General features: G+C 39.3%; 1 protein-coding gene across 1 annotated transcript in view; it reads left to right on the forward strand.

The window, feature by feature from the left end:
• Positions 1-715: 715 nt before the first annotated feature.
• ints7 (integrator complex subunit 7) overlaps positions 716-12176 on the forward strand; it is a 12272-nt gene continuing 811 nt past the window's right edge. The window contains exons 1-18 of the mRNA XM_074616498.1: positions 716-923; positions 1056-1185; positions 2353-2499; positions 2632-2769; positions 2853-2899; positions 3523-3722; positions 3896-4018; positions 4673-4790; positions 4924-5058; positions 5193-5290; positions 6417-6656; positions 6867-7004; positions 8089-8295; positions 8547-8741; positions 9898-10001; positions 10123-10191; positions 10421-10553; positions 11708-11806. Coding sequence (XP_074472599.1) covers positions 830-923; positions 1056-1185; positions 2353-2499; positions 2632-2769; positions 2853-2899; positions 3523-3722; positions 3896-4018; positions 4673-4790; positions 4924-5058; positions 5193-5290; positions 6417-6656; positions 6867-7004; positions 8089-8295; positions 8547-8741; positions 9898-10001; positions 10123-10191; positions 10421-10553; positions 11708-11806 — 2415 coding nt within the window. The 5' untranslated portion in view covers positions 716-829. The remainder of the gene's footprint in view (positions 924-1055; positions 1186-2352; positions 2500-2631; positions 2770-2852; positions 2900-3522; positions 3723-3895; positions 4019-4672; positions 4791-4923; positions 5059-5192; positions 5291-6416; positions 6657-6866; positions 7005-8088; positions 8296-8546; positions 8742-9897; positions 10002-10122; positions 10192-10420; positions 10554-11707; positions 11807-12176) is intronic.

Genomic DNA, 12176 nt, shown 5'->3' on the forward strand with positions numbered 1-12176 from the left:
ACGTGTGAAATACTTTTCGCTAGGAAGCTCCATTTAAATAATAAATGATATTACATTTACATTTACATTACAATTATAAAAGGAAATACTTTATACAAGGGCATATTAAGAACATATACAGGCATATTAAGAACATATGTATTAACAATATATACAGTATATACAGTATAAGAATATTTTTGTGTAAGAATGTGTCAAATTAATTATAGATTTAAAAGTCTGATGGCCTGGGGGAAAAAACTGTTCCTCAGTCTGCTGGTGTGAGTCCTGGGGGTCCTGTATCTTCTACCAGAGGGCAGGAGGGAGAACAGGCTGTTGTGGGGGGGTGTCGTGTCCTTAATGACCCTCAGTACATGTATTATGCACATACATAAATACACACATACACATCACCTCCCACTCCCACACAGAGACAGGCCCAGCCTTCTTCTCAACCCTAGAGGTAAAGTTACAGAAAAAATAATAAAAACAATATTTTTAAAAATAATTTAATGAGTTAGTTAGAATTAAAAGTAATAAGTACTACAGTAGTATAGTTAATGGAGGTAAGATATAAACCTTAAATAAATTAATTAAATAAATGGAGAGAAAAGAAAGAAAATATAGTATTTTGCAGCAGTTTAAACGAAAATAATGAATCTAAGAATTGTTTACTACAAAGATATTTGAATGAAGCTTCAAAATGTAACTAGCGCTTTTATTGTGAAAACCAAAACCAGACCGGAAATATTATCGCTGTAACATCCGGTTGTTCACCGCCTGTACAATGAGATGCTAACGGCTCATTACTGCTGTTAAAACTGTTTTATCTAGTAGAAACTAAAGAATAATGTCTCTTTCTACTGCTCGGTCCTTCTTATCGGAGGCTTGTTATGGAGAACAAGAACTGGACGCTAATTCTGCTCTCATGGAGCTGGATAAAGGTGAGTTAGCTTAACACGTTAGCATCGCCTGTGTGTTGTTTATTCTCCATGTGTTGGTTTTGTTAAATGTTCCAGACTATATATGAGACGTCCTCTGCTCTGTTGTGACCGGTGAACTTGCTTTACTTGCAGGGTTGAGGTCGGTGAAGCTGGGGGAGCAGTGTGAGGCTGTGGTGCTCTTCCCTAAACTCTTCCAGAAGTACCCTTTCCCCATCCTCATCAACTCTGCCTTCCTGAAGCTAGCAGACATCTTCAGGCTGGGGTATGGAGGCTTCACAGCTGAAAGACAGATAGATGCTCATTCACAACATATTTCCAATTCTGATTATAGCTTATCTCTATTTCGGATGATTGCCAGCAAAACTGACAACTGTCATAGATACAGTTGTCAGTTTGTTAGGTACATGCATGTCTAATACAAGATTACAACAGCAGTACATCTAAATATTACACACACCTCTCAATAATACACAACACAATTCAACAGCACTACTAATTACATCCTGAAAAGTGATCATAAAGCTGAATCAACGCCCACTTTCAATAAAAACTGAACATTATAACCTTCACAAAGGTAGGATTTAAAGGTCCCATATTGTATAAAGTGAGATTATCAGGTCTTTTATATTATAAAGGAGTTTTAAGTGCTTTGTAAATAGTGTTAAACTATCAAAACGATCAATATATGGAGAAATACACACTGCCGTAGTTGCTAAGTGACAACATATTTTCAATTCTGATTATAGCTTATCTCTATTTTTTTTTTTTTCTCTTTTTCCAACATATTTTTATTATTTTCAGAACAGAAGGCTCACAGCAATGTTATGTTCAACAGTTATTCTATACAGTCAGACCCCCCCACCATCCCCCGAAACCAATAAATAAATAAATGAATTATAAAAATGGGTGAAAAGGGACATTTTACACAAAATAACAGTGGTTAAACTGACCGTAAAAATAAATATATATATATATATATATATACATATATACACATACATACCTACATATACATATACATACACATATACATACATACCCATAGCTTATCTCTATTTCTGATGATTGCAATCAAAGTGATAACTGTCATAGATACAGTTGTCACTTTGTTAGGTACACCTGGTCAAAAGTAATAATAATAATAAATGTATTTATATAGCACTTCTCAAAACAGATGTTACAAAGTGCTTCACAAGACAATAAAAGCAGATAAATAAAGTAAAACAATATGGTAACTGCTAAAACAGAACATCACAGAACATATCAATAATAATAATAGAAGTGGTAAAATGGTAGGACAAGTTGATAAAACAAATATACAGTATATATACATAAATGTGTTTAAATTCACGTTGATAGCCCCAGTTAATTAACAGTAAGTAATCATTAGTAACATGTCTATGGTGTGCGCTTGTCTCTCTGATTTCAGGAACAATTTTCTGCGCCTCTGTGTGCTGAAAGTGACTCAACAGAGCGAGAAACATCTGGAAAAGATCCTCAATGTGGACGAATTTGTCAAAAGGGTGTTTTCGGTCATCCACAGCAACGACCCCGTGGCCAGAGCCATCACTCTGAGGTAATAATGTACTAAAAAATAAAATGTAAGATTTACCTTTTTGCTGGCTAGCACAGAGACCGACATCTCGTACTTCTGAGTAATACTTGCTTGTCAGCTCATCTGAAGGTTAAAACGGTTGTTTCTGTTCAGGATGCTTGGTAGTTTGGCCTCCATCATCCCAGACAGGAAGAATGCCCACCACAGTATTCGCCAAAGTCTGGACTCCCATGACAACGTAGAAGTGGAGGCGGCCATATATGCTGCTGCAAGCTTCTCTGCACAGTCAAAGTAAGGAAATTATTCTTGCTTCTCCTGCATGTAGCTGTATATGTGACGATGTTTTGTATAACATAAATTTGTTGTGTTTTCAGAGACTTTGCAGCGGGGATTTGCAACAAAGTCAGTGAGATGATTCAAGGTAAAATATTTATTAAAAACTAAAAAGGTCCCAGATCACTTTTAGAGAGCTTTGAGTGTATATTTGTCTAATATATATATTATATATAATTATGACTACGTTCCCGGACTTTTGGAATTTATCACATATGTATTTCAATTTTGATGATTTAACAATGTCTTGATGGTCAGTCGGGTTCTTTTTTTTTATCGATCAATTTAAAAAAAATTAATTTTATGTAATTCAATTTTTATTATTATTTTGTTTTTTATTTATTGTATTTTTTTTTTATTTTAAGGTATTTATATATATATATTAATTTAATTTAATTTCTATTATTTTGTATTATTATTTTTTGTGGTTAGTGTGAACATTATTACCCACACTAAAATAAATACAGTCCATCTAATAACCAAAATTAAACATGCAACTCTGAAATGTACATTCAAATACTAACTCGAGGAGTATCTGAATGTCTGGATATTTGGAGCCGGCGCTGAAAGATGTACTGTGAATACATATTTTACAAAATCCACAAGTCATTTCCATCACTCATCACTGTTCAGCAGATAAGTGTTGTGTTGTGTTGTGTTGTGTTGTCTGTAGAGTTCTCATTCCTCTTGAACTTGATGTCTCACCCTCAGCTTTAGACACTCCGGTGGACCTGAAGCTGAAGCTGATCCCCATGCTGCAGCACATGCATCACGACGCCAGCTTGGCCTCCAGCAGCAGAGAGCTTCTACAGCACCTGGTCAACTCGTACCCCTCCACCCCCATGGTCATCGTCACCCTGCACACCTTCACCCAGCTCGCTGCCTCCTCCCTCATCGATATCCCAAAGCAGGTCAGAGCTGTACCTCATTGTTATTGGGTAGTTACTGTGATGGGACATCCACACATACAAATGTTTATCTTTGCCGTTTGGCTGTTGATGACGTAGCTCTGTTGCTATTATTAACATTTGTACCTTTTTTAGGAATCTAAATGACTTTTTTATTCAATCTCTTATCTGTACAGCTGCAGCTCCTCCTTCAATACCTGAAAGACGACCCAAGGAGAGCTGTGAAGAGACTCGCGATTAATGACCTGAAGCTGCTGGCTAAAAAGGCTCCTCACCTTTGGATCAGAGAAAACACTCAGGTAGGTGCTGTGTCCACCAAAATGTTTTTTTTCCCAGCTGAAAATGCCAGGTGCTCTTCTGAAAACGCTCAGCTGGAAGCGCTTAAGAGCGCTTTGGAGACGCAGCGTTTTTTCAGTTGAGACGCTTCGGTTGCGTCTGGCTGCTATGACATGTCGGTACAAGGTAGAGTGCTTGCTTTGAATAAAGGGAAGGCTGTAGGAAGAGAGGACGGACTTGCCGATCTATTTGGGTTCATGAGATTTTGTTGGCGAGGAAACATCTCGATGAATACAATCGTTTGGTTCAGATTCAGATCAACTTTATTATCCCACACAGGGAAATTTGTTTGGTCCAGTGCTCCAGACATGACAACAACATAAAGTCCACAGTAAAAACACTAAAAACAATATCATAACAAACACAATAAGACCACAACATACTCATAATAAAACACATTTGCTAGACACTCAGCGCCTTGTTACACTGCTGCCGTTTTTGACATGTCGTAAATATGTGCCGCTCCCATTGCAAGGAATTAAAAATATACGATGGCCTCAGGGAAAAAAAATGTTTTTGTGGACTCGGCCTCGTAAAGTTTCAGATTCTGACACCGCAGGGCTGTCTTCATGTTGGTTTAATATCTGTAGGTAATCTACTGTGTTTCATCTCTGCAGACGCTGTGTGAATGTGCCTTGACCAGCCCTTACAACAGCCTAAAGCTGGGGATGTTGGCTGTCCTCTCCACCCTCTCTGGAACTATTGCAATCAAGCAGTACTTTAATAATATGACAGGTTGTGTTCACGTTTAAATACAACAAAAGTGCTTTTGTCACACTGAATTTCTTTCCATCGCTGTTGTTTCTGTTGTGTAAAGAAGGGAACGACTCTGGAACTGATGTGTACTCCTCTCTAACATTCTCCTCAGGTGGCTCTTCGGTTCCCCCCCGACTCACTGACCTGGTTAAACTGGCACAAGAATGCTGTTACCATAGCAACCTGGCCGTGGCCGCTCACGGGGTCATAGTGCTCTCAAACATCGCCATCTCCTGTCCAGAAAAAGGTTAGTTACAGCAAGTAAATGCCCTGGGTTAGAGATTATTCTAATGCTCATCAATAACTTCACCTCACGTTCACCCCACTGATGTTTTATGCTCTCGTGTGTCAAAGTGTTGCTGTATTATTTCTCCTCCTCAGATATCGTACAGCTGGAGCAGGACACAGTTTTGGGAGTGGAGTCCCTTCTGATGCTTTGCAGTCAAGACAGCAGCTCCAGCTCTCAGGCCACACTCAAAGTAAGACGACTTTATAACCACAAGGCAGAGAGCGTTTATTTGATGAATACATCAAGAATAAAAATGTGTTCATATCACATAGTAAAGAAAACTGTCAAGTTCTGTAAACTGGCATCAAATGCTGGGTCAGATTTATAATTTACTTATTTTTGAATCAGATTTAAATCAAAATTTAAGCAATTTGAATTTGAGATTGTATTTTATTTAAGTTGTTGTAGGATTGCTTGTGTTTGTAAAATATTTGACATTTGAGAAGTTTGACCTCTTTTGTTAAATTAAAATGGCCTTTAACATGAAGGAAAACTCAGATATATTATTAACAATAGTATCACATTTCAAACTATTTCCAGCCGTAGTCAGTGAAGTCGGGGGAAAGCGCCATGCTGCCGAATGTTCTCCATAATAAAATATTAACACAGAAATGTAAAACTTTGCAGAGTGTGGGGCATTTAGGATGCAGTATTTTTACTTTTTATTTATTTATATCAAAATGCATTATTATTATTATTATTATTATTACATCCACAGGCGGTACAAATGGATATAAAAGCCATGGGGGAAAAAAGGGATATGGTACATTTTCAAAGAACAGGAATGATAATAGTAAAAAAAGAAAGTGTCTTATACCAAAAACAAAGTCTCTCAGCCTTATTTTATAGTTTGTTTCTTTTCATTTTAAAGGGATACCTATAAAATAGGACATAACATAACTATATATATCCAGAGAGTGGAAGGTAAAGGGGACAAAAAGAAAAAATAATAATAATAAATAAAAATGCTTGTATCAGTTTGCTTCACACGATTATGTTCCAGTAGTTTGACTTTTAAGACACAAAAAGATCTCAAACTCTGTTTATTTGTGTTGTTTGATACCAAAGATATTATAAATGCAGCGTCCATCTTTAATATCTGTTGGACAAATGATTGCAACTAAGGAGAGCAAAATGATTTACACTGACAGACATAATACCTGCACACCTTACCTAAAACATCAAACTCACTGCCATCTACCTCCTACAAATGTATGTAATGATGATTGATCACTAGGAAGGTGTTTTACCATCAACCAACCGTCGTCTCTTCCGTAACATCCACCTTTCTGTATTTCTTTTCCTGTCAACCCTAGACGGCTCTCACCTCACTGGTCAAACTGCTGAAAAGTCGACCTCATCTCAGCCAGTCGGCGGTGGACTTCCTGCTCGGCCAGCTCCACTTATCCTGCGACTCCTCTCGCGTTCTCATGTGCCACGCTCTGGCAGCCATCGCCACCCACCTGCCGGTGCTGGGCGACGGTATGCTGGGAGATCTGGTGGACCTCTACCGAGTGGCCAGTCACTCCTCCACTGACAAGCAGCAGGAGCTTCTGGTGAGAGATGAGTCACACATCAGCTGCTGCTGCTTAGGCTGTAAATTCAAGTTTTATTTTTTAGCCTAAGCATTACTGCTAACCCACAACGATGTTAGAATAGCTGACGTTGCATTCAGCTTTAAAATCCTTTTTCTATTTGTTTTATTGTTCTTGTTTGTCTCTGATTTGGGATTTCAACATTCATCTCTTACACTGGGATTTCTGCAGGTTTCCTTGGCAACAGTGATTTTTGTTGCTAGCCAATCGTCTCTGTCAGCCGAAGTGAAGACTGTCATCAAACAGCAGCTGGAGAATGTGGCTAACGGCTGGACGGTGTACCGCATCGCACGACAAGCCTCACGCATGGTAATCTGCTCTGCTGTTACACAACCAGACATATACTTTAAAATGGATTAAAGGGATAGTTTGGGTGTTTTGAAGTGGGGTTGTATGAGGTACTTTTCCATAGTCAGTGTATTACCTACAGTAGACGGCGGTCAGCACCACCCCAGTTTGGAGAAACAGAGAGGAGTTACCGCACGGGAGCAAAGTAATGTACTGCTGTGGAAGGGGACGGCAGCTAAAAAGGAATTTAGCCACCTAAAAGAAAGACCCACCAAAAAAACAATATCAGCTCAAGTGTACGCTATATTTATAATATTTTCACCTCTTTACTTTGCCGTCAGACAGCCCTTTCCAACAGGGAACTGAAGCCGTTGTATCCATCTATGCTCTCGCCAAAGCCACCAAACTCCATTGAAAAAAACCTGTCATTTTTACCTTGCAGAACACAAGAGGGTTGCTGGTCTACCGCTGCCTCGATTGGTTAGTTTGTTTCTGTCATTGTGTGACTTTGGTTAATCCGACTAACCAAAGTCACACAATAACACAAACAAACTAACCGATAGAGGCAGCAATAGACCAACAACTCCCCGTGTTCTGCGATGTAAAATTACTGTTTTTTTCAGTGGAGTCTGGTTGCTTTGGCGAGAGCATAGATGGATACAACGGCTTCAGTTTCCTGTTGGAAACATTAACTGTATAGTTGTCTGACGGCAAAAATATTCTAAATTGAGCGTACACTTCAACTGATGTTGATCTTTTTAGGTGAGCCTTTCTTTTAGGTGTCTAAAATCTGTTTGGCTGCCGACCCGGTCCACAGCAGTACATTACTTTGGTTCCGTGCGTTAACTCCCGTCTGTTTCTCCAAGCTGGGGGCGTGCCGAGCGTCAAGTACACTGACTATGGATCAGTACCTCATGCAACCTCACTTCAAAACACCTGACCTATCCCTTTAACCCTTCAGTCTTTTGTAGAACTGGTCTCCTGAGGCAGAAGCATCTATTTGTTTGAATTAAAAGGTGTCACAACAGCTGAAGAAGCCACAGTGACACAGTGCTGCCAAATCCTGCACCGGACACACAATGAGATATTCTCATTAATCTTACAGGGATGCCACGAGTTCTCCAGCGAGCTGTACCAGAGTATGCGGACCCGCGTGGCGTCGGAGCACTTCTACTTCTGGCTGAACAGCCTGAAGGAGTTTTCCCAGGCAGAGCAGTGCCTGAGTCACGTGGAGGACGGAGACTACAGCGGAGCCATGAGCGCCATCGCCGAGGCCCTGCGCTCCTACCAAAAGGGCATCGCTTCCCTCACAGTCAGTTCACTGTCGGGCATCTGCTTGTCACAAAACATTAATACAATTCATCCTCCCACTTCACCAGTGACACACGCTGAAAGCTGCTCAGTCTGGAGAGTCTTGAAGCCGATTTCACAGCATCTCAAGTTGTTAATGGATTAAGTCACTTAATACCTGATTGTATCTTGTTAGGTCAACTCAACTAGACACTGTGGCAACATTCAACTGTGGTGTTTATGTCCTGTTATCTGATTAATCCCTCCCTCCAGGCTGCCAGCACTCCTCTGAGCCCGCTTACATTCCAGTGTGAGTTTATCAAGCTGCGGATCGACACCCTGCAGGCCCTGTCGCAGCTCATCTGTACCTGCAACAGCCTGAAAACCAGCCCCCCTCCGGCCATCGCCACCACCATCGCCCTCACCTCAGGCAATGACCTGCAGCGGTGCGGCCGCATCGCCATGCAGGTAAAACACTTATTATAACGTGGTAGTTACAGTCGTCTACGCCTGCAGGGATTGGCACCTATCATGTTGTAACATGCCGTAGCACACCACACACTCACCACACACTCACCACACACTCACCACACACTCACCACACTGCTAGATGGCATCAATTTGTGGTCATTTAGGGGAAGTTTTGACACATATTCATAATCAGGACCTGAACTTAAAGGGCGGGTTCATCTATGTTCTGTTATGTTTTTTTCAAATGGAAACGTCCACTCAGCTGTTGCAAAAAGCAGTGACGTAGGATACCAAAGTAAGCTAATCTGAGCTAGTCAATAAGGTTATGAATGCTACAGTATCGCTAGCTGAGTCAAACTTAGCTGTGCTAAATTTGGAAATAAATGAAACTATACTCCTGCATTCTGTGAGGTAAAGTTACTGTTTTTGTGAATGGAGTCTGGTGATATATAAGACGGCAATATAACGGCTTCAGTTCCCCATCGGAAAGGGCTGTCTGACGGCGAGGTAAAGCGGCTGTGGAAAGGAGCAGCAGAAAAACGTATTTAACATCTAAAAAAAAAATCAATATCAGTTGAAGTGTACACTATATTTTGAATATTTTGACACCTTTACCTCGCCCTTTCTGACGGGAAATTGAAGCTGTAATATCGCTGTCTTATATATCACCAGACAGAAGTTGCTGATCTACCGCTGCCTCGATCGGTTAGTTTGTTTGAGTGTGTGACTTCTGGATCCAAACTAATGTGGCGTTCACACAGCAGTACGTTGCTTAGCTTCCGTATCGGCACTCCTGTCTGCTTCTCCAAACTGGGAGCAGGCAGACCGCCATTGGAAGTTACTGTATGTAACACTATAAGGGTATATTTATATACTGTACATGTAGCAGCGTCATCATGCAGAAACCTACGTCAGGTCACGTGGGAAAAAGTTGTTAGAAGAGCTTGAAGGGAAAATAGCATTTTGATGCTAAAACGTACACACTTTGGTCAAAATTTGAACACACAAGGAACACTACTGGGAAGCTACAGAATGATATAAAAACATAAAAAACAATAAAATAAATAATGGTCCGGCCCTTTAATCTGAGGTGATGAGATGGTTAATGTGTCCAAATATAGTTAATCATCAAGTCACTGCTTTTTTTTCCCAGATGAAGGTGTGCATGGATGAGTTCAGAAGTCTCGCAGCTCGCTACGCCGATCTACACCAGTCGTCGTTTGACGCCGATTACGCCACCCTTCGCAACGTGGAGCTGTATCCTCAAAACCCGCCTCAGTCACATCACATGTCTGTCTTTTTTTTATGATGACAACCCTGGTTCCTCTGCTGTGATGTCTTCTGTCTTTAATGTTTCTCTTAACCGTCTGCTGCTCAGACAACAACAGAGCTGTTTGCTCGTCTCCCACGTGATCGAGGCGCTGATACTGGACCCACAGGCAGCCAGGTGAGAACTATGTGATTTGAATTAATTTGTTTAGGAGAAATAAACGTAGTCAAACGCAATGAAAATAAATATATTTCATTTGATAAAAGGGGTTTTCACTGTGTCATGTACTCAAGTGTTTTCTATTGAAAGTGCTTTGCTACTATAACACACACAACACCCTGAAGGCGTTCTCCTTGCAGACGTTTGTCTCTAACAGATCGTCTCTCTCTCTCTCTCTGTAATCTAGTTTTCAGGACTATGGCACCCTGGGGTCGGTCCAGACAGAGAGCGAATATGAGCGACGGATGATGTCGGTCTTCAGCCGTGTGTTGGAGGAAGTGGAGGGCCTCACCAAGAAACACCCTCCTGTTTCACACCTGGTGAGATTAATATAGAAAACCATGTGATCGCTAAATTATTTATGCTAATGATTTACTGGCAAGGTGTCCAGATATGCAAAGTGCAAATGGCTGCAAATGCTCTGCTTTTATCTGGTATTATATATGTATATTCTTATAACTTGTTCTCTTCGGTGTTTGCTTTTAATAATTTTTTTAATTAATTTTAGCTTGTTTTGGTAACTCCTACATGTATATGCGTCTTAACTGGATATTGTCCATGCAGGCCTGTTAATGTTTTTAATCTCGACAAGACTTTTACCTGGTTAAATAAAGCAAAATGACAATAGAAAATATAATGTCAATAATTAAAATATAAATATTGTTTGCAGGGTTATTATAGTGAACTAAAACTGAAATTAAAACGAAAATAAGTAGTGTAACATAGTGTTCGTAAACTGAAACTAAAAATGAAATATGCTTTAAGAAAACTGAACCAATATTGCCTTTTTAAAGAACTAGTGAAAATAAAAATTAATTCATTCATTTTTTTATTTATTTTCAAATTAACCCTCACATTTATTTGATAATTGAGGCTTTTATTTCTACATTTCTTTCTTTATTTATTCATGTATTTATTTATGTATTTATTTAGTTAGTTAGTTAGTTAGTTAGTTACTTAGTCACTTAGTCAATTAGTTATTGAGTCATTTATTTATTTATTATAATGGCAGCTTTAGTCCTCCATAATAAAAGGCCTATATTACTACCAGAAAAAGGAAACAGCATGAATTTCCGTCAACTCTCGTGACATTAAACCACAGAAATTTAACAGATTTGACCTTCCAGGAGACGGCGTTATGTAACAATCGCTTCACATCGGACACAAGTAGCACAAAGATAAAACATTAAACATTATGGCCATTCCTATACAGTTCTCCAACCATTTATTTTGTATGTTTATGTAGCTACATACTGAGACATTATACCTGGCACCAACAAAAACAAACTAAAACTAAAATATATAAAAACTAAACCTCTGTAAAAATTAAACGAAAAAACTAAACTCAAACTAGCAAACACACTCTGAAAACTAACTTAAATGAAATTGAAAAGTCAAAACTGAAATCAAATAAAAACTGATAGAACATTCTAAACTGTTCTAACCTTGCTTGTTTGCTGTTATTGTTTTGCAGCATACAGGTTGTCTCTGTGATGCCGTCATAGCTTTGCTCAAGGTCCCGCTGTCTCTCCAGAGGTATTTCTTCCAAAAGCTCCAGTCAACAAGCATCAAGGTACGGTAACTCACTTTAATTAGAAAAGCAAAAAAACACATGTACATCCCAATTCACAACTATAGATGCCAAACAGAATGATAGAGAGCTCGCTGCACTACTTTCTATCTACTAAGTAAACGTGTGTATTACTAATGTATGAGGGATATGATTTATATATTCATTATTACACTTTTAAACTTACTCTTTGTGTAGGTTTATTAGATCTACATATCCTCGGGACGACATAGGATGCCTTTGATTGTTAATAACCACTTCATCAACAAAAGGAAGAATGGGAAAGCCACACCCTCATAACTGATGACCTTATAAAGATCAACCTTTTGGCAAACTCCCTCAAACCCTTTAAGTGTTTCAACACGCAGTGCAA

The sequence above is a fragment of the Sebastes fasciatus genome, chromosome 18, assembly GCF_043250625.1.
Source record: "Sebastes fasciatus isolate fSebFas1 chromosome 18, fSebFas1.pri, whole genome shotgun sequence".
Classification (NCBI taxonomy): Eukaryota; Metazoa; Chordata; class Actinopteri; order Perciformes; family Sebastidae; genus Sebastes; species Sebastes fasciatus.